This window comes from Mangifera indica, chromosome 2 (assembly GCF_011075055.1).
Source record: "Mangifera indica cultivar Alphonso chromosome 2, CATAS_Mindica_2.1, whole genome shotgun sequence".
Lineage (NCBI taxonomy): Eukaryota > Viridiplantae > Streptophyta > Magnoliopsida > Sapindales > Anacardiaceae > Mangifera > Mangifera indica.
The window spans coordinates 2,842,826-2,866,886 of record NC_058138.1 but is presented as its reverse complement, the minus strand read 5'-3'; the positions used below and the strand labels follow the sequence as shown (position 1 = coordinate 2,866,886).

The following is a 24,061-nucleotide window of genomic DNA, read 5'->3' as shown; positions in this document are numbered from 1 at the left end:
GAGCCTCTTATATTGTTCTTTGGTTAAAAATGTAACTACTCTGTCTAGTCCCCAATCATTAGGTAGAATAATTTGATCCCAACTAATGGTTTTCGATATTGTAATGTTTGACCTATTTAAATTAGCTTAGAATAAAATTTTGTCCCCTTTTGGGTCCAATAAAACTGTGTACTCACTTTATATATATAAGTTATACACATTTGATGCATGTCATCAAGTGAATAGATGATTTTGAATTAAAAATAAATTAACATTCAATCACATGATGATACATCATGTGTGTATATATTTGTGTACCAAAAAGTGAGTACACATAGTATTGTTCTTCTAGGTCATGCCCAACGACTCTAAATTCAAAGGTAGATTACATTACTTTTGTATTAAATGCTATATATGCATGTTATGGGTATTGATCCTAGTTTAATATCATAATTAAATGTTTTGATATTTAAAATTAAAACATTTAATATATTTGGGTTATAAAGACCGATGGTATAATTTGGGTAACAACTGAAATATATTGCTCCATTGAACAAACTGGATTTAATGGTTTTTAAGAGTGAATCTTTAAAATTATTAAACATAACATCTATTAAACATGTTAAAATTGCAATATCTATTCCTTTCATACTTAATGGTTTAATTCCAATTTGTACTAATCCCAAATTTCACAACTCATTCATGTCTACACATCATGAAAATCCTTAATCCTTCTAATCGGGGCAAAGATCTTTTAAGACCTAAAATTTTTTTTCAAATGTTTGACCCTCCTGGTTACATATATTGGAACAATCAAAATGCACGGTTTCATATTCTGCTCTATAAAAATTATCAATTCAGACACTCTAAATGATTTATTTCAAACGAAATATAATATTCAAATTTCCATATTAGTTTATTCAATGGTAGAGGTTATTTGATCTTATACTAGATATCTTCCCTCAATTCATCTAAAAATCCCACAATTTCTTTAAATCAAATTTTAAATATGCCCAAAAAGAAGCTCTTTTCCAACCAACCCTTCATTTCTCATCAAGACCCTATCTCTCATGAATTCTTTCATGAGATTATAAAATTATTAGTTTAAGAGCCCAAATAAGAAAATTTAACTAAAGAGAAAATTCAATCATATTTGTCAAACACCCCCGAACTGACAAATGCAATCATTGAAAAATTGAAAAATTCTTGCAAGATTATAGCTCCATTTTCTCTGGCTAGAGCTCGATCAAAAGAAGAACTCAAACTCTAATTAAAAAATTTGTTGTTCCAATTACAAGATGATGAAAAGTCAAACAAAGAAAGTTCAAGTTCAGCAATCAGTTATACCCAAAACAATGGGGATAACTGCTACAAAATCCTCTAATATTTTTAAAATGATTTAATCAAGACAAATTTTTTAAAAAGCCGTTGGCTCAAGATGTAGGGGCAAGAAATTATTCAAACAAGATTTCAAGCTTAGAATCATTATAGATTCCCAAAGAATTAATGAATTTTTGGTATCGAGAGATATGTGCAAAAATCCTTCATTATTTGAACTTATCCAAATGATAGTTGTTGGGTTAAAATCAATTTCAAATTTACTCAAAAAAGGTAATATCTAATATCCCCTAGCCACCATAAAAGTGAAAGCAAAACACACAAGATTCCCTCAACAAAAGTTTGAAAAAAAAAAGTTTTATGCAAAAAGAAGAAAAATAATTAAAACATGTTTGCAAAAGACATCAAAGGTATCAATAATTCTGACAAGATTCGCATGTAAAGATGCTTGATAATTCTGACAAGACTGCAAATGATATTCTGATGGGTCTACTCGTATCCAACTAAAAATTTCTCATATTCATCAGTATTCTTTCGTCAACCTGTATTTATTTTTTCTTCATTTAATTGGTCCCAGTGAACATGAATCATGCCTTGAGAGTTTTCAGGGAAGTTACGACCATCTTGGAGAGTCGCTTTCAACAATTCAATTTTTGTCCTTGTAAGACAACTCTATGGTGCATGATAAGACAACCACTTCAATAATATATCAATGGATTTATAGTCATATTTCATCTTTATCTATGTCCTACAGTCTTCCTTGTTCATTCAATTTTTTTCATTTTTCGTTGCCAGTATGTCATTCTCTTTACCATTTTAATTATTAACTCTTCTGTAAATTATGCAATAATTGTGTATGCACCATAAAACTGGAAGCCAAGAATAATACAAGAAACCACCGGTAGGAGATTATGTTTCAGGGGTCATCTGGTGGGAGAGATGTAACCACCGGTCCACCGTTTAACATATGCAACTGGTACGAGATTATGTTTCAGCCATGACATATTTACGAGTTCTTTCATGAATAGGCAATTAAATAAATGTATGGACTGACTATTACACTTCACCTCTTAGCCCATCTAACATTCAACAAGTATCACCAGACTATAAAGATCTACACCAGATTTATTCAAAAACTAACAAAAATCCATCAAGAACAGAGCAAGGGCAATGAAAAATACCTCAGAACTTCTTATTTTTATTAATCACTCGGATCAAGTGCTTTTCAACTAAAATACATAAGTATAACTGATACATGCCGGCCGATAACCGTCTGTGAAAAGCGAAACCAAGCTCTGTTATAACAGAGCTTTAATCAATCATAACCAAGCAAAACCAAACCGTTTAATCACTCTACGATTCTGTTATAATAGAATCTTTTTTCAATGCATCTTAACAATCCAGGACACAGATTCAACACAAGCTTGGCCCATGTCTTTTTCCTTTATTCAACGCATTTTATTGCCATAAGTTATTGCCATTGTTGACTTATTAGCAACAATGGTTTAAAATCTAAAGAATGAAATATATATATACATACATACATACATACATATATATATATACATATATATATATACATACATATATATATATATATACATACATACATACATACATATATACATACATATATATATATACATACATACATACATATATACATACATATATATATATACATACATACATACATATATATATATACATACATACATACATATATATATACATACATACATAGATATATACATACATATATATATACATACATACATACATACATACATACATATATATATATACATACATACATACATATATATATATATATATATACATACATACATACATACATACATATATATATATATATATACATATATACATACATACATACATACATACATATATATATATATATACATACATACATACATACATACATATATATATATATATATATATATATATATATATATATATATATATACACACATACATACATATATATATATATATATGTGGGGTACCTGCTTATATATTCGAGTGCGAGGAGGAACTCTGGTCCAATCTACCACACAACTAGTTCTGATTTTCCGGGGCCAAAATATACGGGTTCAATTGCACTTGCTTAATTACTTCTACGATATATTCTTATCATTTTCTTCACTTTCGTCCACCAAATGACATTGATTAAAACCTGCACTCCGACTCTGCTGTTGGTCGGTGCTGTATTTACAGGATGCCTAAAAGGATTTGTAGAGTAAATGAAGAAGTCTACACTCTTGAGTTAATTTTAATAGGTCTTCTTCACCAAAGAAAACAAAAATTAGTTTACATGGAAAGGAAAAAAACCAAATATGTGAAAAATTTTCTTAAAAGAATAATGACTGTAAAAATAGATAAGACTCAGTTTCATGAAAGGCAATAAAAAAAAAAGATTTGTTCTTATTACACAAAAGTATTTATACTTGAGAAACGTAAATTTGTTATAATGTTTCTATATAATTCTATCTCCATCGCAAATAACTTCTTCTGAAGTAGATTTCAAGATAGAAGTGACATATTATTAGCTTCAATATCTATCTCTCAACAATTAAATTATTGTTGTTGTAAGACAACTCTATGATATATGACAAGCCAACAACCACTTCAGTAATACTAATAGATTAACAATCATACTTCACCTGTATCTCTCTTGTAATATTCCCTTTTCATTCAGTTTTTGTCATTTTTTATTGTTTGTATTAACTCTTCTGTTAATTATGCATTAATTGTACTTTAATAATATTAATAGATTGACATCATTATCTATCCTGTACTCTTTCCTGTACTCTTTCCTGTTCATTCAGATTTTGTAATTTTTGATTGTCTATCTGTCATTCTATTTACTATTTTATTATGCGTTGGGTATGACCAGATAATCATGTCCACGATGCACCATAAAACTAGAATCAATATATTAAAAGTTTTTGGATTGTAAATGTAAGCAGTACTGTTAACATATGCATCTGGTAGGAGACTATGATTCAAGCACTCGGTGAACTAGCACTCAGTAAACTCAAGCAAGACTTCGGGCGTTTGGTTAATCGATAATATTTTGATAATTTATTTTTTATTTGATTTATAAATAATAAAAAAATTTAATAATATTTTATTATTAATAATGATGTGACAAATAATATAAAATATAATTTGATTTCCTCTGTATTAAAAAATTACTAAGGTTTCTTAATTTTTTTATAATTATATTTTTATTTATTAATTTTTTTAGAGTAAAAATAATATTATTTTTAATTAATATAACAAATTACATAAAAATATTTTAAAATAATTATATCCAAACATATTTAAATAAAATAATTTACTAATATTCTTTTATTATCTCTAATCAAACACAATAATTATTTATATCTATCTATTTTATCAAATATAGTAATAATTTATACCAAATAATTTTTTTGAATAATTTATTTTTAAAGTAATCTTTCAATTTTGATAATAAAATATTTTTCAAATTAAACATTTCTTATAGGTCATGACATATTTACGAGTTCTTTCATGTCAAAGCAATTAAATAAATGTATGAACTCACTATTTCACTTTGGATGCGTTAGTTCAAATTATTATAAAATATAAAAAAATTATTATAAAAATAAATTATTTTAAATATTATTAAATATAAATTATTATTATATTTAATAAAAATTAGTATATATAAATAATTATTATGGTTAGTTAATCATAATAAAAGAATACTGAAATATTATTTTAATTAAATATCTTTGAATATAGTTATTTTAAAATATATTTTATATTAATTGTTATATTAATTAAAAATGAGAAAATTTCAGTCCTAAAAATTTAATTAGTAAGGCTAAAATAGTAATAAAATGAAAATTATTTTAATAATATTTTAATACTTAAGAAGTGTTTGGTTTGAGAAATATATTATTATCAAAAATAAAAAATTTCCTTGAAGATAGATTACTTAAAAAATTATTGAGTATAAATTATTGCTAATTTGATAAAATTTTATAGGTATAAATAATTATTATATTTGATTAGAGGTAATAAAAGAATACTAAAATATTATTTTACTTAAATGTCCTTAGATATAATTATTATAAAATATTTTTTTATATTATTTATTAAATCAATTGAAAATAAAATTATTTTTATCCTAAAAAATTAATAAAGTTATAATTATAATAAAATTAAAATTATTTTGATAATATTTAATCCTAAGATAAAAGTAAAGGTGATAATCAAATTTTTATGTATATTATTTATTACATTATTATTGATGATAAAAAAATATTTTAATATTTTATAATTAATAAATTAAATAATATAATATAAATATTAAAAAATAAATTGTCAAAATAATAATTATTGATGAAACCAAACGACCCCAAAACAAATTCTGATGTGTCTATTCGTATTCAGCTAAAAGTATCTCATAACAAACAATACTCTTTCATCAACTTGTATTTATTTATTTTTTCGTTTAATTGGTTACAATGAATGTGAATCATGCCTTTAGAGTTGCTGTCAAATTAAATTACCATTGTCGTTAGGGCTGGATACGAGTCGAACCGACCTTGAACAGGGCCCGACTTGTTTTCAATGAGCCCAAGCTTGGGCTCATTGAGCTAGTTAAACATATGTTTGTGTTCAACTTATTTCATAATTTTAATATTCGAGATTAGCTCGCACTTAGCTCAGGCTCGGGTTTGCATTTTAAGCTCAGAAGCTCAGCTTCAGGCAGTATTTTAGGGAACAAACAATGTCGTTTATTCTAAGCTAAATTTTTTTCATTTGAGTGAGTGGCTCGTGAGTCAAGCTCGGCTCGCTCAATCCGTGTTTAGGTTCGAGCTCATATTCGTTTTTCACTTAAAATTCAAGCTCGTGTTTATACTCGAGTATATTTAAGGCAAACTCGGTTTGAGCTCATTCGAGTAAAGCTCGTTTCGAGCCTGAACAAGCCCGCTTTGAATCTAGCCCTAATTGTCGTACGATAACTTATGATGCATGACAAGCCAACCACTGCAATAATATATTAATGAATTGACAGTTTATCTCGTAACTCATTGAGGGTCGACATCTAGGGCACTGATTAATGACAAAACATGGAACACAAGTGTTGAATTAACATTTTCAGATAGGCACTTGTTATATAAAATCAAATAGGGTGGACATAATCGATTTGATATGGTATGGAAGATTTTTAAATCAAATTTAAAAAGATGGTTTAATTTTTTAAATAAATCAAATTAAATTAAAAAACCCACTGATTTGAATTAGATTATGGATTAAGTTATAATTATAAATATGTTATAATATATGATATGTATTTTATGATACGATATAATATATATAAAAACTGATACATATCATAAAATATATCAAATTAATATGATATAATAAACATAACATACTATACTATATATACTATCGATACACTTTTTTACAGAAAATAATGATACAGTAGAGGTGTATATAAAATATTTTAAAAAATTAAGAGTGTTTGTAATATTTTCCTAAAATGATGACGTATTAATTATGATTTTTTAATAATTTACTTTTTTATTTATTAAAAGACGTATTATACATATGATACACAATTTGACTACCATAATTAAAACCTTTTAAAATCATTCTTTTCTGTTATATTAAAATTATTTATTTATATATCATTTAATAAAATTAATTGAATTATAATTTTCTAAAATATAATTTAAATATGTAGAATAAATATGAAATATATATATATATATATATTATACATTTAAAAAAATAAAAAAATAAATATAAAAAAATTGTATACCTAATTAATTATTAAAATTTTTTATCAAATATATGTATGTATATGCGGTTTATGGTTTAGTTCAATTATAAAATCACTCAAGTTATACATCTAATTATCTATTGAAAAATTTTATCGAACTTATATATATTTTAAAGAAATAAAGTTTACAGTTTGTTTTGATTGGAAAATTACTCAAAGTGCAATCCAAATTGAAAAAATGGTTTAAAAAATTTTCAATCTAAACTAAACAATTTTACAAACAATTTTAAGTAAACTGTCTTTCTGCTAGATGCAAATAGTTTTCAAAAACTGTATCATCATCTATATGAGATTTGAATCGCAAAGGAAACATCTATATGAGACAACTAAAATCATCATCAAAGTGAATATAGTATTTGAACCCTTCTATGGATGCTATTGGAGTTGGACCACATATGTCAGAATATAGGATTTTCGTTATTTTAGGTACACACATTACATTTTAACCATTTCCTCTGCCAAACTCGACCTCTACTCTTCTTTTCATAAAACTGAGTTGCATAACTAAGAAAGGATGGATTTGTTTGAAGGCCATGTTGCTGTGCCCAGATGTCCCAAAAAAATTAGGATTAGAATTATTCAGTGCAGATTCTAGTATACATTAATTAAAAGGCTGTTGAACAAGAAATGAATTCTGGGGAATGAAAGAACTATGAGCTGCTACACAAGCCTGAGACAAGCCTTGGTGAATTGCAGGCTAGTTCTGTATAATTCCTGGATCAGTATCTACTAGTCCACTACACAATTCTGTCTTTATGGATTTAACAGAAAAGTTGTGTGGGCAGAGCCACCATAAAAATCTAAGGACATTACAGAGGACGAACTTTGATTGGCTTTTTCTACCTTAAGTTCATGCCTCTTAAGTAGATATTATGCCACCTGTAGGTTTAAAGGATCAGCCTTGGTTCAATCCTAAACGTTAAGCTAGCCACTATAGCATCATATTCTGAGGCAAGGCATTCCAAAATGTAATGAATCAACTCCTTATTTGGCATATCTTGGCCATTAAAAGACAACACCTCAGCAGAGTTTTTCATCTTTAGTACATACTCACTTATGGACAGATTGCCTTTTTAGTATTTTGAAATAGACCCCAAACATGCAACAACTGAGTTTTAGACTCACTAATGAACTCAAGTTCTAAAGTATTCCGTATCTCCGAAGCAAATTGACATTTCGATATCACTCTAAACAAACTTTCAGATATGGACACAAGTAACCAACTAACCAACATTTTATCTACTTTCTTCCAAAGCACATAATCGGAAGTAGTTTTTTTACTTTTACCGGAACTAGAGTCCAAACCCTTTGATTGTGTGTAGTAGAATGGATGTGGACATACTGAAGATCCAGTCAGATGATGTTCAAGATCATGAGCTCTGATTGCAAAGGATACTTGCGATTTCTAAAATGGAAAGTTGCTTCTTGTGAGCTTTGGTGAGATTGCTTGTAGCACAGAAATGAAGACTCTCTCAATTTGGAATATCTCTCATATAGGGTTTCAAACCATAGAATGTAGATGTGAGTCTTCTGTGGCTTTCATAACATGAGCAGATTCAAGAAAACAGCAAAAGAATCTTCGGAGAAAAAATCCGAATTTCATTCACTTAATGAAACTTCATGATATAGACATCTATTTATACAATAATCCAAAGCATCTTATAGCCTTTGATCTGTACAACAGAAAATGCAAGCAAACACTACTCTCCTTCGGTTTAAGTCAATAAGAGCAGGTAACAAATTGAGTATAGGGCTGCTTCTGTTGAGAGAGAGATAAAATAATAGGAAGAGTGATTGACTTTGTGAAAATGAAAGAGAGGAGATATTTTTCTCAACTCTTCTTTGCCGAAGCAAGTGAGATGGTGCTTTTTGGCTCAGTTCAAAACTTGCCATTTTATCATAAGTTCACCTAATAACATCTAATCACATTGTTTATATATTAACTAATAGTTATACAGCATTCATGTTAATGATCAGATAAATTCTCATCTTCCGCATGTTTATTGAGCTCATACCAGAAATTATCCAAAGGTTTATTTGTTTTATTTCATTGTTTAATCTTCTATGCACATAAATTGTTTAAGGTAGTTTTAAAATACTGTAGATGAAAATGCCATGGCAGGACAACATTCCAGCAGCATCAAACTTTGATCCATTTAATTGGAGTCCTCTAGAACAAAGCAGTCTAGCCCAACCCAACAGTGTTCTCAATGCTTCAAATTCAAGGTACAAAGTGAATCAGTCGATTAATATTTTATAAATTTGAAGCAACCTCATGTTTACTTTTACATCAGGATAAATATGACTGTCGTTTTTGCATATTACCAGGTACTTCAAAAACTCTGTATATGATCCAAAGTATGAAGCTAAGGGCTTACTTGTAGACCCTCATTTGCGAATGTTTATGATGAGTCATGAAAATGGTAAGCTCCATCTTCAATTTTCAGATGTCCACATGGCTATTTTGGATTGTTGGAGAAAAGAATAAAGAGGGAAGGTGTGGAACTTAAATGCAGAGAAGAAAGAAAATCATAATTGAACATTTGGTTTTGGAGGGCATTTTGCCTCTCAAATTGCCAGAGAATTAGAGTTGTAATTGTTGTTGATGATTCTAGTTTATGAAAAGCACTTTAAGTGCAACCTTCCAGCATATACCATATTTCTGTAACTTCTGTAGTGCTGAGATTGTGATTCTTTTTCTGGGTTTTTCTTGTATTTGTTGGGTTTGCATCAAATTGGTGTCAGAGCTGACAAAACTGTGGCATGGTTTCAATTAGAGTGGATGGGCAATTTGATGATTCACAGCAAGGATATAGTGTTTTGTCCAACAAAGTGTGCCATGGATTCTCGGCTAGAAGAATTGATGGTGAAGATAGCTCAAAGTGTCTGCCACTATGATGTCACAACCTCCCAATTGTGGGGTTTGGGGAGAGCACTTGACATTGTTCCCACATATGGTACAATAATTGATGATGTCTCGATCCATACAAGACATACCATTTAAAGTGGTAAGGCTGTTTTGTCGTTAAATGGAACTTTGTGAGGGAGAGAAGATAATGAGTTTCTATTGACTTAAAGCCCTTGACTTTTGTTTGATATGAGATTTTTGGCATCAACAATATGTAAAGGCATTCCATTTTGGGCACTCACCGGCATTGATGCATTCTCAAAATGTGCAAAATCCCATCGGTGATGAATAAAGACTAAATACATAAAACTCAATGAAATGAATCAAAATGAGAAGGAAATGGCTGGAAACGTGGCTGAAACAGCACAAGATATCTCTGAGACGGTGAAACAAAAAATGCAAGGAGCATGGAGCTCAGCTAAGGATACTGCTCAGAAAGCTAAAGAATCAGTGATGGGCTTCAATCAAAATGCTGATGAATTGAAGAAAAAAATGAACATCAAGAACTAATTATTATTGTTTCTCTTCTATCTCATTATAAGATTCACTCTTATATGTATCTATGAATAAAATTATATGTACAAACATTTCTTAAGAACTTATTCATACAAATAGATGTGACAAGAAGTAAAAAATCATATCTTTATAAATTAGTAAAAAATGCATTTATATATAGTATTACTCATTTATAGGTAGTTATTTTGTAGTGCAGATGTCTCAAATGAATATGTATTAATTAAATGTATGTTCACTTGGCTTGTTTGTTACCACTCTCAAGACATATTCATATACATGAGTTAACAACTTTATAAAGTCACATATTTTCCAAGCAGAATTGAGTATATTAAAATATATTCTTATGTGAACCGAATAGAAAAATATATATGCATTTCTATATTTATCTTTCTGACGATAAGGTTAAAGTCTCATGCAAAGGGTTGGATTTAATTCAAATTGTTTGAGTTTGAATTTAAGCTCAAATTGAAGAAATCATATTCAATGCAACTCAGATCAAATCTAAAGTTAATTTATACTCAAACAACGTATAAGTCTTAACTCATGGATTTTGGATTGGACTCTAATCAAATCCAATCCTATTCATGCACCCAATTTATGATATATAAATTTCAAATACATCGTAATTAAAAACTTATAATTATTAATTTTTTAACAAACCTCGACAGTACGAGAGAAATTTTATTAATTGAAGAAAAAATGACACCTAGACAGAGGGGACATAATGAGCCTTACCTTTCAATTAAATAAAACTAAATACAATTAAAAAAAAAAAAAAGATGATGATGATGCATGAATTACAAAGAATAAATATAAAACATGTGCACACACCGTTAATGTTGGTAACAAACATATATAAAAGCCTACAAATCTCAAATATGTATTGACATCTTAACAAGTAGCCTGTCCTTCTTCTTCTTGGTTGTCTGAAGAGCATTAACAAAGTTAGATTATCAATAAATATATAAAAAAAGAATATATAACAATAATATGTGTGAATAATTGCCAACAACAAATCCCCTTACAATCCCATTTCCTACAAAAGCAACAAGCTTATTAATAACGGAAATACTTCAAATACAAACACAGTTACAAACGTTGATGTGTCACTATATGTGATTGATTGATTTTGAATTAGAGGTAAAAAAAAAAAAAAACCAATCATATGATTATACAGCAAAAGTTGCACCTAAACATCTTTCAAATTTAGATTAAAATCCCAAAATTTTATGATTCGTAGTGAAATATTACATAACATTGTTTATGGTAATTAATTTTTGTCTCAATATAATGAGATTGATTATTTATAACTATAATATTATTAAGAAAATAAAACATAACAATTTGTTAGGATTAAGAGATTTAAAAACTGGAAAAGAAAACCCCTAAATAGTGTATAATTAAGAATTTAATTATAATTATGAATTAATAATTTTCCCGGGGTTTTCACCTGGGCTGAAGGCAGAGGAGCCACCCCCTGCCACCAGCACCCCTGTTTCTTAATAAAATAATGTTGAATAAATGGAGATGAACAATTAATCTAACAAGAAAAAAGTAATGCAAATCAAAATGCACAAATAATGTGAATATATAATGGCATATTTGAATATATAATATGAATAACTGCTAAGGATATGATAAAACAACATGATTCATACCATTTACTTCAGCAACAGCCTTTTGTGCCTACAAAAGCAATTAGCTTATTAATACCGAAGTTATTTCATGTATTAATAAATGGGAATGAATAAATAATGTAACAAGAAAAAAGTAATGCAAATCAAGTTCTCCAAATTAATAATGTTTATGTAAAATTAACTGAAAATAATGTGTATGAATGAATGAATGAATGAAAATGGAGTAACTTCTGAAAATTCATTAGAAAAAATACTTGTTTCATCAAAAACTATATCCCTGTTCATTGACGAACTCTTCCAATGTGCTATTCAAGTTGCCATTCCAACGTTCAATGTCATCAAGACGCACTTCTTCAAGGTTGGGTGTCACTTGCTCTCCAGAACCGAAGGTCTTCATTTTTCTACATTTATATATCTCTAAACTTTCCAATTTTGGGAATTCAATAGTATATGGCCTAGAGTTGAAACAAGTCAGGTTGTCATTTACACTCAGATAGAGGGGGACATACTGAGTCTTACCTCCAATGAGACTAAATACAATTAAAAAAAAAAAAAGAAAGGAAACAAGAAGAAGATTATGCATGAATTACATAGAATATATATAAAAACATAAACACACACCATTAAGGATACTGCTAAGAAAGCTCAAGAATCAGTGATGGGCAATGCTGACGCTTCCAAGGAAGCCTTCAATCAAAATGCTGAGGATTTGAAGAAAAAAATAAACACCAAGAACTAATTATTATTGTTTCTGTTCTACCTCATTATAAGATTCACTCGTATATGCATCTATGAATAAAATTACGTGTATGAATATTTTTTAAGAACTTATTCATACTGGAGTTATTTTGTAGGGTGGATGTCTCAAATGAATACTGTAGTTATCTTTCTAATGGTTAGGCTAAAGTCCCATGCATATGACTACATATGATTTGAATTGTTTGAATTCAAATTGAATAAGTCAAATTCGACACAACTGAAATTCAATTCAAAGTTAAATTATTTTTAAATCGAGTTTAAATTTCAACTTGTCAACCTCGAATTGGGTCTTGTTGAGCTAGATCTGAATCAAATTATTTTTACTTATGCATCTAATATAAAAATTTCAATTACATCACAAATAAGAACTTATAATTGAAATTTTTTTGGCAAACCTCGACGGTACAAGAGAAATTTTATTAATCGTAAAAAAGATTACACCTAGACAAAGGGGGACATAATGAGCCTTACCTCTCAATTAAATAAAACTAAATACAATAAGAAAAGAAAAAGACGATGATGCATGAATTAGAAAGAATAAATATAAAACATGTGAACACACCATTAATATTGGTAATGAATATATATACAAGAGTACGAATGTAAAATATGTATTGACATCCTAACAAGTAGCCTATTCTTCTTCTTCTTCTTCTTTGTCGTCTGAATAGATTTAACATAATCAAATTAACAATAAATATATAAAAGATGAATATATAACAATAATATGTATAAATAATTGTCAACAATACTGAATAAATAATATAATAAAGCATGATTTATACCACATTCATGAGTTGGCAACAAGTGCCCTTCCAGTTGCATTTCCTACAAAAGCAATGAACTTATTAATAACGGAAATACTTCAAGTATGAACACGGTTACAAATGTCAATGTGTCATTGATTTTAAATTAGAGATTAAAAAAAAAAAACCAATTATATGCTTATACATCAAAGGTTGCAACTTTAGACTAAAATCCCAAAATTTTACGTTTCATAATGAAATATTAAATAGCATTATTTATGGTAATTAATTTTTGTCTCAATATAATGAGATTGATTATCTATAATTATAATATTATTAAGAATATAAAACAAAACAATTTGTTAGGATTGAGAGATTTAAAAACTGGAAAAGAAAACCCGTAAATAGTTTATAATTAAGAATTTAATTATAATTATAAATTAATAAATTTCCCAGGATTTTCACCTGCGCTGAAGGCAGAGGAGCGTCCCCTATTTCTTAATAAATTAATGTTGGAAAAAAGGGGGAAAGAATAATTAATTAATGTAAGAAGAAAAAAGAAATGCAAATGAAATTGTACAAGTAATGTGGAAGTATAAAAGGCTTATATTTATATTTTATGTATAATTGAAAATAATATGCATGAATGAATGAATGAAAATGGTGAAAATTGAGAAAATTAAATAGAAGATGTAGGTGTTTGATCATCAAGTGTATATATATATACACAAAAATATGAATACTGAATAAAGAAGTATAAAATAATATGAATACACAATAATAACCAAAATATTTCATGTAGGTATAAATATTTGTTAGTCAATGTAGAATAAATGGGAATTAATAAATAAAAATAGTTCATACGAAAATATTTCTTAGAAAATGCTGAATAAATGAGAATGAATAATTATTCTAATAAAGAAAAAAGTAATGCAAATCAAACTGTCCAAATTAATAATGTTTATGTTCAATTAATTGAAACATGATTCATACCATTTTCGCTATCTACTTTAATTTGGTTTCCTTGCAGCAGCATCCTTCTGTGCCTACAAAAGCAAAAAGCTTATTAATAACGAAAATATTTCATGTATTAATAAATGAGAATGAATAATTATTCTAATAAATGAAATTGTCCAAATTAATAATGTTTATGTACAATTAATTGAAAATAAGTTCTGAAAATTCATTAGGAAAAATAGTTGTTTGATCATAAAGTAGTATATACCTGTTCATTGAAGAACTCTTCCAATGTGCTTTTCAGGTTGCCATTCCAACGTTCAACGTAATCAAGACACACTTCTTTAAGCTTGGGTATCACTTGCTCTCCAGAACCGAAGGTCTTCATTTTTCTACAGTAAGTTATCCTTGGTATTTCCAATTTTGGAAATTCAATAGTATATAACCCAGAGCTAAAACAAGTGAGGTTGTCTAGATCATATAGAATCAATTCCTCCAAAGCAGGAAACACAATGCTCTCTGATGGCTTTTCTTTTTCTCCTTTCTCATTTGTGATTATTTCTTGTATTCTTGAGCAGGACGATAGATTTAGACTTTTCAGCTTCACCAAGAGTTTGGCAATTGAGGGAGTGAAGAGGATTTCTAAACTTTTACAACCACTTATATCTATAGAAGTCAGGTTTCCCAAACATGGAGAGGTTATGGTGTGATCTAACTCTATATCCTATGTTTCTTTCTTCTCAAAAATCTCCTTTAAATCAAAGCACATATCTATATTTATTTCTTCCAAACAAATAAGGCTTTGGAGTAGAGTTGGTGAAAATAATTTTATTAACTTGGAACAGTGCACCAGTCGTACACTCTTCAAGTTACGGAGGCTTATGGATTGATGGTCACCCTTCCATATATGTGTCATGTTATCCAAAAGTTCCAAACCCAGATACTCTAATGATGAGAGTAACTTGGTTTCTCCCTTTGCAATCTCAATCTTTTCACAACCAAATATGTACACCAATGAGCTACAATTACATACTTCAAGAGTTTGAAGATTTTGAAACATCTGTAACAAATGACTTGGTGCGATATTTAACAAGTCATCACACCCTTTCACTTTTAAAACTCTCAGTTTACAAAAACACTGAGCAAGAGGTTGTCCATTATATAATTCAACAAGGTTGTTATTGATGCTGATATGCAATTCCTCTAACCTTTGAAGAAAAGATATAACACCACAAGGAATTAGTTCTAAATTAGTATTATCCAAATCTAACAACATGAGATTAGTTAATTGACTAAAGGATGAAGGGATCTCCCTAACGAGTATAGAACCAGAAATGGAAAGAATCTCAAGTTTATTTAACCTTCCAATTACTGATAGATCAGCCACCATGAAAGCCTTGACAATTAATGTTTTAAGATTTATGAGAAATGAAAGTGAATCAGGCAATACCTTGATGATTGTTTCTCCGATGTATGTTTCTCCCAAGTTTAAAACTTTGAGATTTGTCATTTCCTCAAAGAAACTACTAGGGACAACCGAAATTTGATTTTCCTGCAGCAACAAAGCTTGCAAATTTGGGCATTCGAACCCATTAGGTAGCTCTTGAATATAATTTGCCATCAATGAGATACATGAAAAATCTTTAAATGTATCCCTATGTGGCCACTCCTTCAAACCAATTCCAGCATTTACCATGAATTTATGGTTGTAACTAGGAGCTATAGCTATTGCAAAATCACGGACAATATCATGCATTTTTACATACCCTTTAAATTCTTCAATCAACAGAAAAGAAGAGGTTATGGTACTTACAATATCATAAACTTTGTTTCTGACATCCTCAATTGTCTCATCAATATCTCCAAACCACTTCAAACCTATCCAATATCTTACCAAATCTTCAATAGGAATTTCGTAATCCTCTGGAAATAAGCCACAAAACAAAAAAAGTGATTTTGTCTCTTCTTCTAAGTAATCGAGGCTTAGTTTCAAAGATGAAAAAACTTTTTCCTCCATTTCTGGGGTAGACGATTCAAGTCGCCGTGCTGCGCGTTTCCACCCATGGATGCTCTTCCCTTTTAAAGCACCTGCTGTTGTCACAATTGCAAGTGGCAGTCCCCCACAACTAATAGTTACCTCTCTTGCAATTTGATTTATATCAGAATTTTCAACAATCGAGCCTGCAATCTTGCTAAAAAGTTCCCAAGATTCTTGTTTTGATAAAGTTTCAACAGTATATATCCGTTGGCTGTCCATTCCTATACATACATCTTTGCTTCGAGAGGTGATTAAAATTTTACAGCCTCTATGGTCATTCCCAAAAGGAATACCAATCTCACCCAATTTAATTATCTCCCAAACATCGTCTAATATTATGAGGACCCGCTTCTCTTGCTTGATTCTTTCCCACAACGAACCTGCTCTTGCTAATTCAGAATGAATCGAAAGAGATTTTAAACCCAACATGTCAGCAATTTCACCTTGAATCTTCATAATACTGGGTTTTTGAGAGACAACTGCCATCGTTACAGCATCATACTCCTTGGCTTCTTTTACATGCCGGCCGATTTCTTTAACTAGTGTGGTTTTACCGACCCCCCCCATCCCACATATTCCAATTATGCTGATATTGTTAGCATCAATTAAGGCCTTCATAATGTCCTTCTTAAGCGATTTTCTAGATTTGAATGTGTCAGAATTAATTATCTGAGATGACAATATAATTCCAGATGGAGGAGCAGGATAAGACACACTCTCAAACTTTCCAAATTCTTGAAGTTGATCAAAAATCGTTAGAGTATGCTTTTTTGCCTCCTTACTAAATCGAAAACGTTGTCTGAGATTACTGCACCACCCATTGAGGCACCACTTGTTGGCTTTTCCTTCATCTTCCAAAAACTTTTCAGCTTTTGCAGAAACATCATCTACTTCAGCTAACCACTTTTGAACAATGTCAAAGATGATCTCTCCATTTCTTTTAGCAGACTCAATTTTCTTTTGCACCATGTCTCTGCTATCCCTCAGCTTCTCAACTTGCTTTTTCAATTTTTGAATGTTGTCATTGTAGTGAAACAAATAAACAAGTTGATCACCAGCAGCTGCGAACACACCGTCAACTACCTTCTCAGCTACCTTCCCACCAACAGAAGTGACAATTTCCATGGCTTTTTTTTAATTTTTTTGGGTATAAGGACAGAGTTGTGTTTCAAATGATCGGTGGAAAATTTTTTGGAAAAAGAAAAAGGGAACAGAAAAAAAGTAATATATAAACCAAAGAGAAGTGATGTTGAATATAATATCGATGATTCTATCCTTTGCCTTTGATCTCAAGGTTGCCTGGTTCCATATTTAAATCAATGCAAAACTATATTCTATATAAAAAAAAATGCAGAAATATTCTTTTCTTCAGGAAGAGGAAATCAAAATCTATACTGAAAATGAAGAATGTATCAGAGAAAACAAATTTACATAAAAATTGATCTACAATATTTGAAGCTTATTTGATGCATGCTGTTAATGTCTGGATCTTCATGCATAGAAAATCAGTATGTACTCTGTTTTCACCCATTCATAAGGATATAAGTACAACAATATGCATACATACATACATACATACATACATATATGTATATGTATGTATGTATATCTTTGAAATCTTTTTTATTTTTTGGTAAACTATTGTATGCACACTAACAATTGATATATACACGGATATAAATATTAATGTTTTATGTACCAATAATGGGAATGAATACAATTACCAACATTTATATTTTTGTTTGTATTCATTGTTAATGGATATAGTTATACAATTCTATTAGATGTTGAAAAAATTAATTTTATATTAAGAGAAACTTTAATTATGACTAGACATTATTTCGAAATAATTCATTGTTATTTACAAAATTAATAATTATTTGTTATAAAATGAAAAAAAAGGGGGAAAAGTTAAAAAAAGAGAAAAGTTTAAAATATATAAATAAAATTAAAGAAGGAAGGTATGTAATTTATATTTGAATAATGATGATTTCATCCTTTGCTTTTGCTCTCAAAATTGCTTGGTTACAACATCAATCTTTAAAAAAAAAAACATCAAAAAGCATAAACACAAGAAATATGAAAAGGAAAGAACCATGGGTCCTTTAAGTGGCAAAAGATGAAGATTGTACATATAAAAAAATATGAGTTTAAGTCTTTTATAACGACTTATCAAGATTAAATTCTTGATTTTTCTGATTCAGTGATTATAAAATCAGTCACTAGATTAGGGGTTTGTTTTGCTTGGTGTGGTTGGTTTGGTTCTGAAAATGGCGATTTTGAGATGTTGAGGAAAATTTGAAGTATAAACTCTTACTCTTCTTTAAACTTACAACAATATTTTATGCACTAACAAAAGATATACAAATATAAATACAAACTCTAACATATCATCATGTGAGATTTTAAATTAGAAATAAAGTAATGTCCAATCATAAGATAATACATCAATATATATACTCGTGTATGTAACTATTGCCACTCAAATCACCCAGTTTTATTCACATAATTAATTTATGTAATTTATCTTTCGTAAATGTGATTCCATCCTTTGCCTTTGCTCTCAAAATTGTTTGGTTATAAGATCAATCTTTTCTTTTACAAAAAGAAAAAATGTACAAACACAAGAAATATGAAAAGCAAAGAATGCATGATTTAAAAAAAAGATTAAAATGAATGACATGATAAAGTAGGGTATATAATTAAGAAATGATTCTATTCTCATGATATATTATTTGCAATATGAAATGATAACAGCAAATAAAGAAAGGCATACATAAAACCACTATTTAATTGTATGAAATAAGAAAAGAGAAATGTTGCAGAATAAAGCAAAGTAAATGGTCGGAAGAAGGAAGGTACTTAATGTAATTTTGGAAACGAATGATTCTATCCTTTGAATTTGCTTCAAATGCTTCAAAATCAAAGGCAGACATACTATATAGTTAAGTTAATTATGCAAATAAATATTATTGTCCTTAGAAAGAGGAAATCAATATGTATAGAAGCAAACTCTATTCTAATTTAAATTCTTGAACAACATCAAAACATTTACCAATCATCTTTTCAACGTCCTTTTAACATGTGAATTTGAGACATAAATTTAGAAAACCCATTTAAGATTCCTATTTGGGAATTAGACATATATTTTCATAATCTAATGTGGATACCCAATAGATTATGAAATATCAAGACTTGTGTCTTTTACCTTTTCACATTAATTGCAATCACTTTACTAAATATTTCAGCCTACTTGTACTACATATAAATAAGGAGGTCTTTTTAATGCTATAGTTAACAATCAACTATCATTTTCTAAGTGCTGCAATTACTTAAGTATTATGACATGACTATAATCTTGGTATGTTCAAAATTTTGTTCACTGTTCTTATCATTTTCATATTTTAGTTATTATAAGTATTATTTTTATGCTTTTAACAACTAATTGTTTATATTCTCTTTAAAATTGAATAAATGTATACTTTTAACGATGTATTATTCAAATTTCTCACAAAAAATTTATAAACCCATTGTTATTAGTTTTAGGGATGTTTAAAACTTATAAATCACTTATCATCACCAATTTTATATCAACTAGACTTGGATCTGAACTAGGGATAGCAATGGGGAGGGGCGGGGAGGGGATATCAATCCCCATCCCTGTCCCCGCCCCGTCCCCATTACGGGGATAACAAAGAATCCCCATCCCCTCCCCGGGAAGGAAAATCCCCTCCCCGTCCCTGTGGGGAAAAATCCCCCCCCCCCTTCCCCATACCCGTAAATATAAATTTTAATTTCTTTATGTATTTTAATAAATAAAATAAATTATATTCTCCCAAAATATCATTTGCTACAAAAGCTACAAAATATTCATTGTTATTTTAGTTCAAATAAAAAGTTTTCATAAAATCTAACAATATGCAATAATCAATCTCTTCATTAATAGCTCTTCATGTATGTGATTTAGGGTAATTTTATAATAACATTAAATTTAACACTTTTCATTCACTTCAATTGATTTTATCAAGTTTATAATTTGTTTTTTTTTTTTTTTTGCGTAAAACTTGGTGGATTGACAAACTAAGTTTTGAAGTTGAAATAAAATTAATTTGGTGCATTTGCATTTTATAATAATGAGATTTGGGGGTTTTTTAATATATTTGATTAATAGTTCAAAAATTAGTAAAAGTTGATAATTAATAATTAAAAAATTAGTAAAATTAAAGTCATAGTTTTAATAAATCATAATATAAAAATTTCTAGAACTTAATAGTTTAGAAATTATTATATTAATATATTAGATTTAGGGGGCGGGGCGGGGCGGGGCGGGGCGGGGAAGGGAGGGGAGGGGAGGGGCGAGGCAGGGACATATGTATCCCTGTCCCTTTCCCCGTTTTTATCGGGGAATCCCCTCCCCGTTAGGGTCGGGGCCCCTAAAGTTGGGCCCAAATTGTCATCCCTAATCTGAACTAAGTTAACTCATTCTTAGAAGTTGGCTCAGCTCGATTTGTCTCAATTTAAATTTGTTTAATTTAAATTTAAACTAAAAGATTTGTCTCGTTTTTAAACCGAGTCAAACTCAAATTAAAAAGTGTTTGACTCAAATGAATTGATTATTTTTGTTTATTATTTAAATAAAATAATATAATTTTATCAATAAATCACGAATTTGAACTATTAGAACTAATATTTTTATGGATCTCAATCTGACATGACCCATGGCACAAGTCATGCAAATTCCACTCCGACCCAACCAGGCATGATCCGACAACATGACTAGTTTTGTGTAAATGAAACCATACTAAACGTGATAGTGATAGTGATAGTGGCAGTGATAGATTGGTTCAATTTTGGATTGGTTTGGCAATCAAGCTTAATTGGCTTGCTTGGTTCAGGTTAGAGATACCTTAGTGAGGCCCATATGTTGGTTAGGATGTCTAATACCATGAGCTGATCTTCTTTGCTCCAACACATGATAATGAATAAAAACAAACAGACAAACAAATAATAATAACAATAATAGTACACATTCTAAGTTTGTATTGCAACTTTTACATTTCAAGTGATGTTCCATTGATTTGTGATTGCTATGTGGATTACCTGGTATATCAAGTGTCACTCTTAACATTATGCTGCAGTAATATTTGATAAAACTGGTTGGTTTTTTAATATAAGCTGGCTTTAAGTTATATATTATCTATTACAAACTCCTTATTTAATAACAAATAATCCAATCTTTATTTAATATTTCATTATGTGATTAAATGTTACTCTATCTCTATTTCAAAATAATTATTTGTTATGAAATTAAAAAGAAAGAAAGGAGAAAAGTAAAAAGAAGAAGGAATATATAAATGAAACAAGAAAAAGGAAAATTTAAAAATATATAAAAAAAATTATATATGGCTGGAACCGCCACTAACCCATTTGGGAATGGCTACTTTCAGGGCCCAAAAGAGGCACCACTGGAAGCTGCATCAGCTTGTCCTGGTATATATGGCAATGGGGCTTATCCTGGTTATGCAGGGAACTTGTTGGTGGATTCTACAACCGGCGCTAGTTACAGTGCAAATGGTATCAATGGAAGGAAATACTTGCTTCCTGCTCTCTATGATCCTTCTACATCGCCTTGCTCAACTTTGGTCTAAGAAGGGAAAAGTCTAGTGATTATTAATAGAATGTATAGTTAATTATATAGCTGGAGATAGTTCAATTCTTTGATTCGTTATTTATTTGTTGTGCTATTGCGGATTAATAATAGAAGAGCAAATTGGTTTGGTTTGCTTCTTTCAAACGGCAATTTGTGTCAACAATTTTCACACATCATTACTTTTCATAACATGTGCACTTACGGTAAGAAGAATAGTTTCTTGCCGAACCTCTTTACTACAAAAGAATGCCCATTATTATTCATTTGAATATGCCCTTAAAAAAAAATATATAAATCATTTGGCCTATTCGAAATTATGGATTTCACTCTCCATTCGGCTGGCTTCTCGTTGTCCTATTTCTTACTTAGTTGGCAATACACGGTAATGTTTATGACATTCTTTTGAAGGCGTGAGTAGCCGTGCACCATTAAGTAACAAAACCAACGCGTTCTTAATTAATGCTTCCACCGTGTCAGGTTAGGCATCTCCACTTGTAGAAATAAAGGATCAAACTGTTGTACATGCACTAACAATTGATATATGAAATAAAGGATCAAACTGTTGTACAAATATATATATATTTGAAATTTTTTTTATGTTATTCTGTTGCACATGAACTAAAAATTGATATACACATGGATATAAATGCTGATGCATCATTATATAATTAGATATTACTCTATCTCCAATTTAGAATCATTCAGTTTTATTTACATAATTAATAATTATTTGTTATGAAATGACAAATAGGAAAAAAAATATATAAATGAAGTAAGAAAGAAGAAAAGTTAAGAACAAATTAATGAAAGAAGGTATGTAATCTATCTTTAAATAATTATGATTCCATCCTTACCTTTGCCCTTAAAATTGCTTTGTTACAAGATCAATTTAAAAAGAAAAAAAAGCACAAACACAAGAAATATGAAAAACAAAGAATGCATTATAAAAGAAAGAGATAAAAACGAAGGATATGATCAAACAAGGTATATAATTAAGAAATGATGCTATTCTTTGTCTATGCTCTCAAGTAAGAAATTCAACCTTTTATAATTAATATCATGTACGAGATTCTAATGGATTGAAATAATATTTAGTCTAACAATTTGACCTGTTATCAATATATTGTTCACTTTAAACATACAATTTATCACGACATTCACAATGTATCTCAACATCTTAGAAGCTCATGGATTGTTTAATTACATAATTAACATTTTTCTCATACTATTTTAATGTGAAATTTGTCTAAAATATTTAATTTAACCTCATCATCGAACTCAATGTCCTCGATGAGGTTTCCTTGAACACATAAAGTTGTTTTGATATTATTTGTAACAAATATCCTCCAATATTATAAAGACCCACTTCTAACATTTTGTATCCTCTCCTACAAAAACAATCCAAAGCATCTTATAGCCTTTGATCTTAACAATAGAAATCACTTAATAGAAATCATTTATTAGAAATCACATCAAGGGTGATAGTTTTCAAAAATTATCATAAAAAGTGTTACAATTACAAAGAGATTTTCTAGTTTTCGTATTCTATATTTAATCTTTCCAACAACATTTTTCTTATCACATACTATAATTTTGAAAAGTCGAATAAAATGAACAAAATAACCATTTTATTTCCATTAACAAATTGAAATAATCTATTTTCAAACAATTATGTTTGT

General features: G+C 29.1%; 1 protein-coding gene and 2 long non-coding RNA genes across 3 annotated transcripts; 1 reads left to right on the top strand and 2 right to left on the bottom strand.

Moving 5' to 3' along the window:
• Nucleotides 1-7,466: 7,466 nt before the first annotated feature.
• LOC123206418 lies at nucleotides 7,467-9,818 on the top strand. The gene is made up of 2 exons (XR_006500019.1): nucleotides 7,467-9,397; nucleotides 9,500-9,818. It is a non-coding gene; the product is annotated as an uncharacterized LOC123206418 (long non-coding RNA).
• A 4,912-nt stretch (nucleotides 9,819-14,730) lies between these two features.
• Nucleotides 14,731-15,335, bottom strand: LOC123199666. The gene is made up of 2 exons (XR_006498396.1): nucleotides 14,963-15,335; nucleotides 14,731-14,783 (listed from the first exon to the last, which is right to left on the bottom strand). It is a non-coding gene; the product is annotated as an uncharacterized LOC123199666 (long non-coding RNA).
• A 40-nt stretch (nucleotides 15,336-15,375) lies between these two features.
• LOC123203809 (disease resistance protein SUMM2-like) lies at nucleotides 15,376-17,857 on the bottom strand. Its single transcript, XM_044620259.1, has one exon. The coding sequence runs from the start codon at nucleotides 17,855-17,857 to the stop codon at nucleotides 15,419-15,421; it is 2,439 nt and encodes an 812-aa protein (XP_044476194.1). The 3' UTR covers nucleotides 15,376-15,418.
• Nucleotides 17,858-24,061: the final 6,204 nt, after the last annotated feature.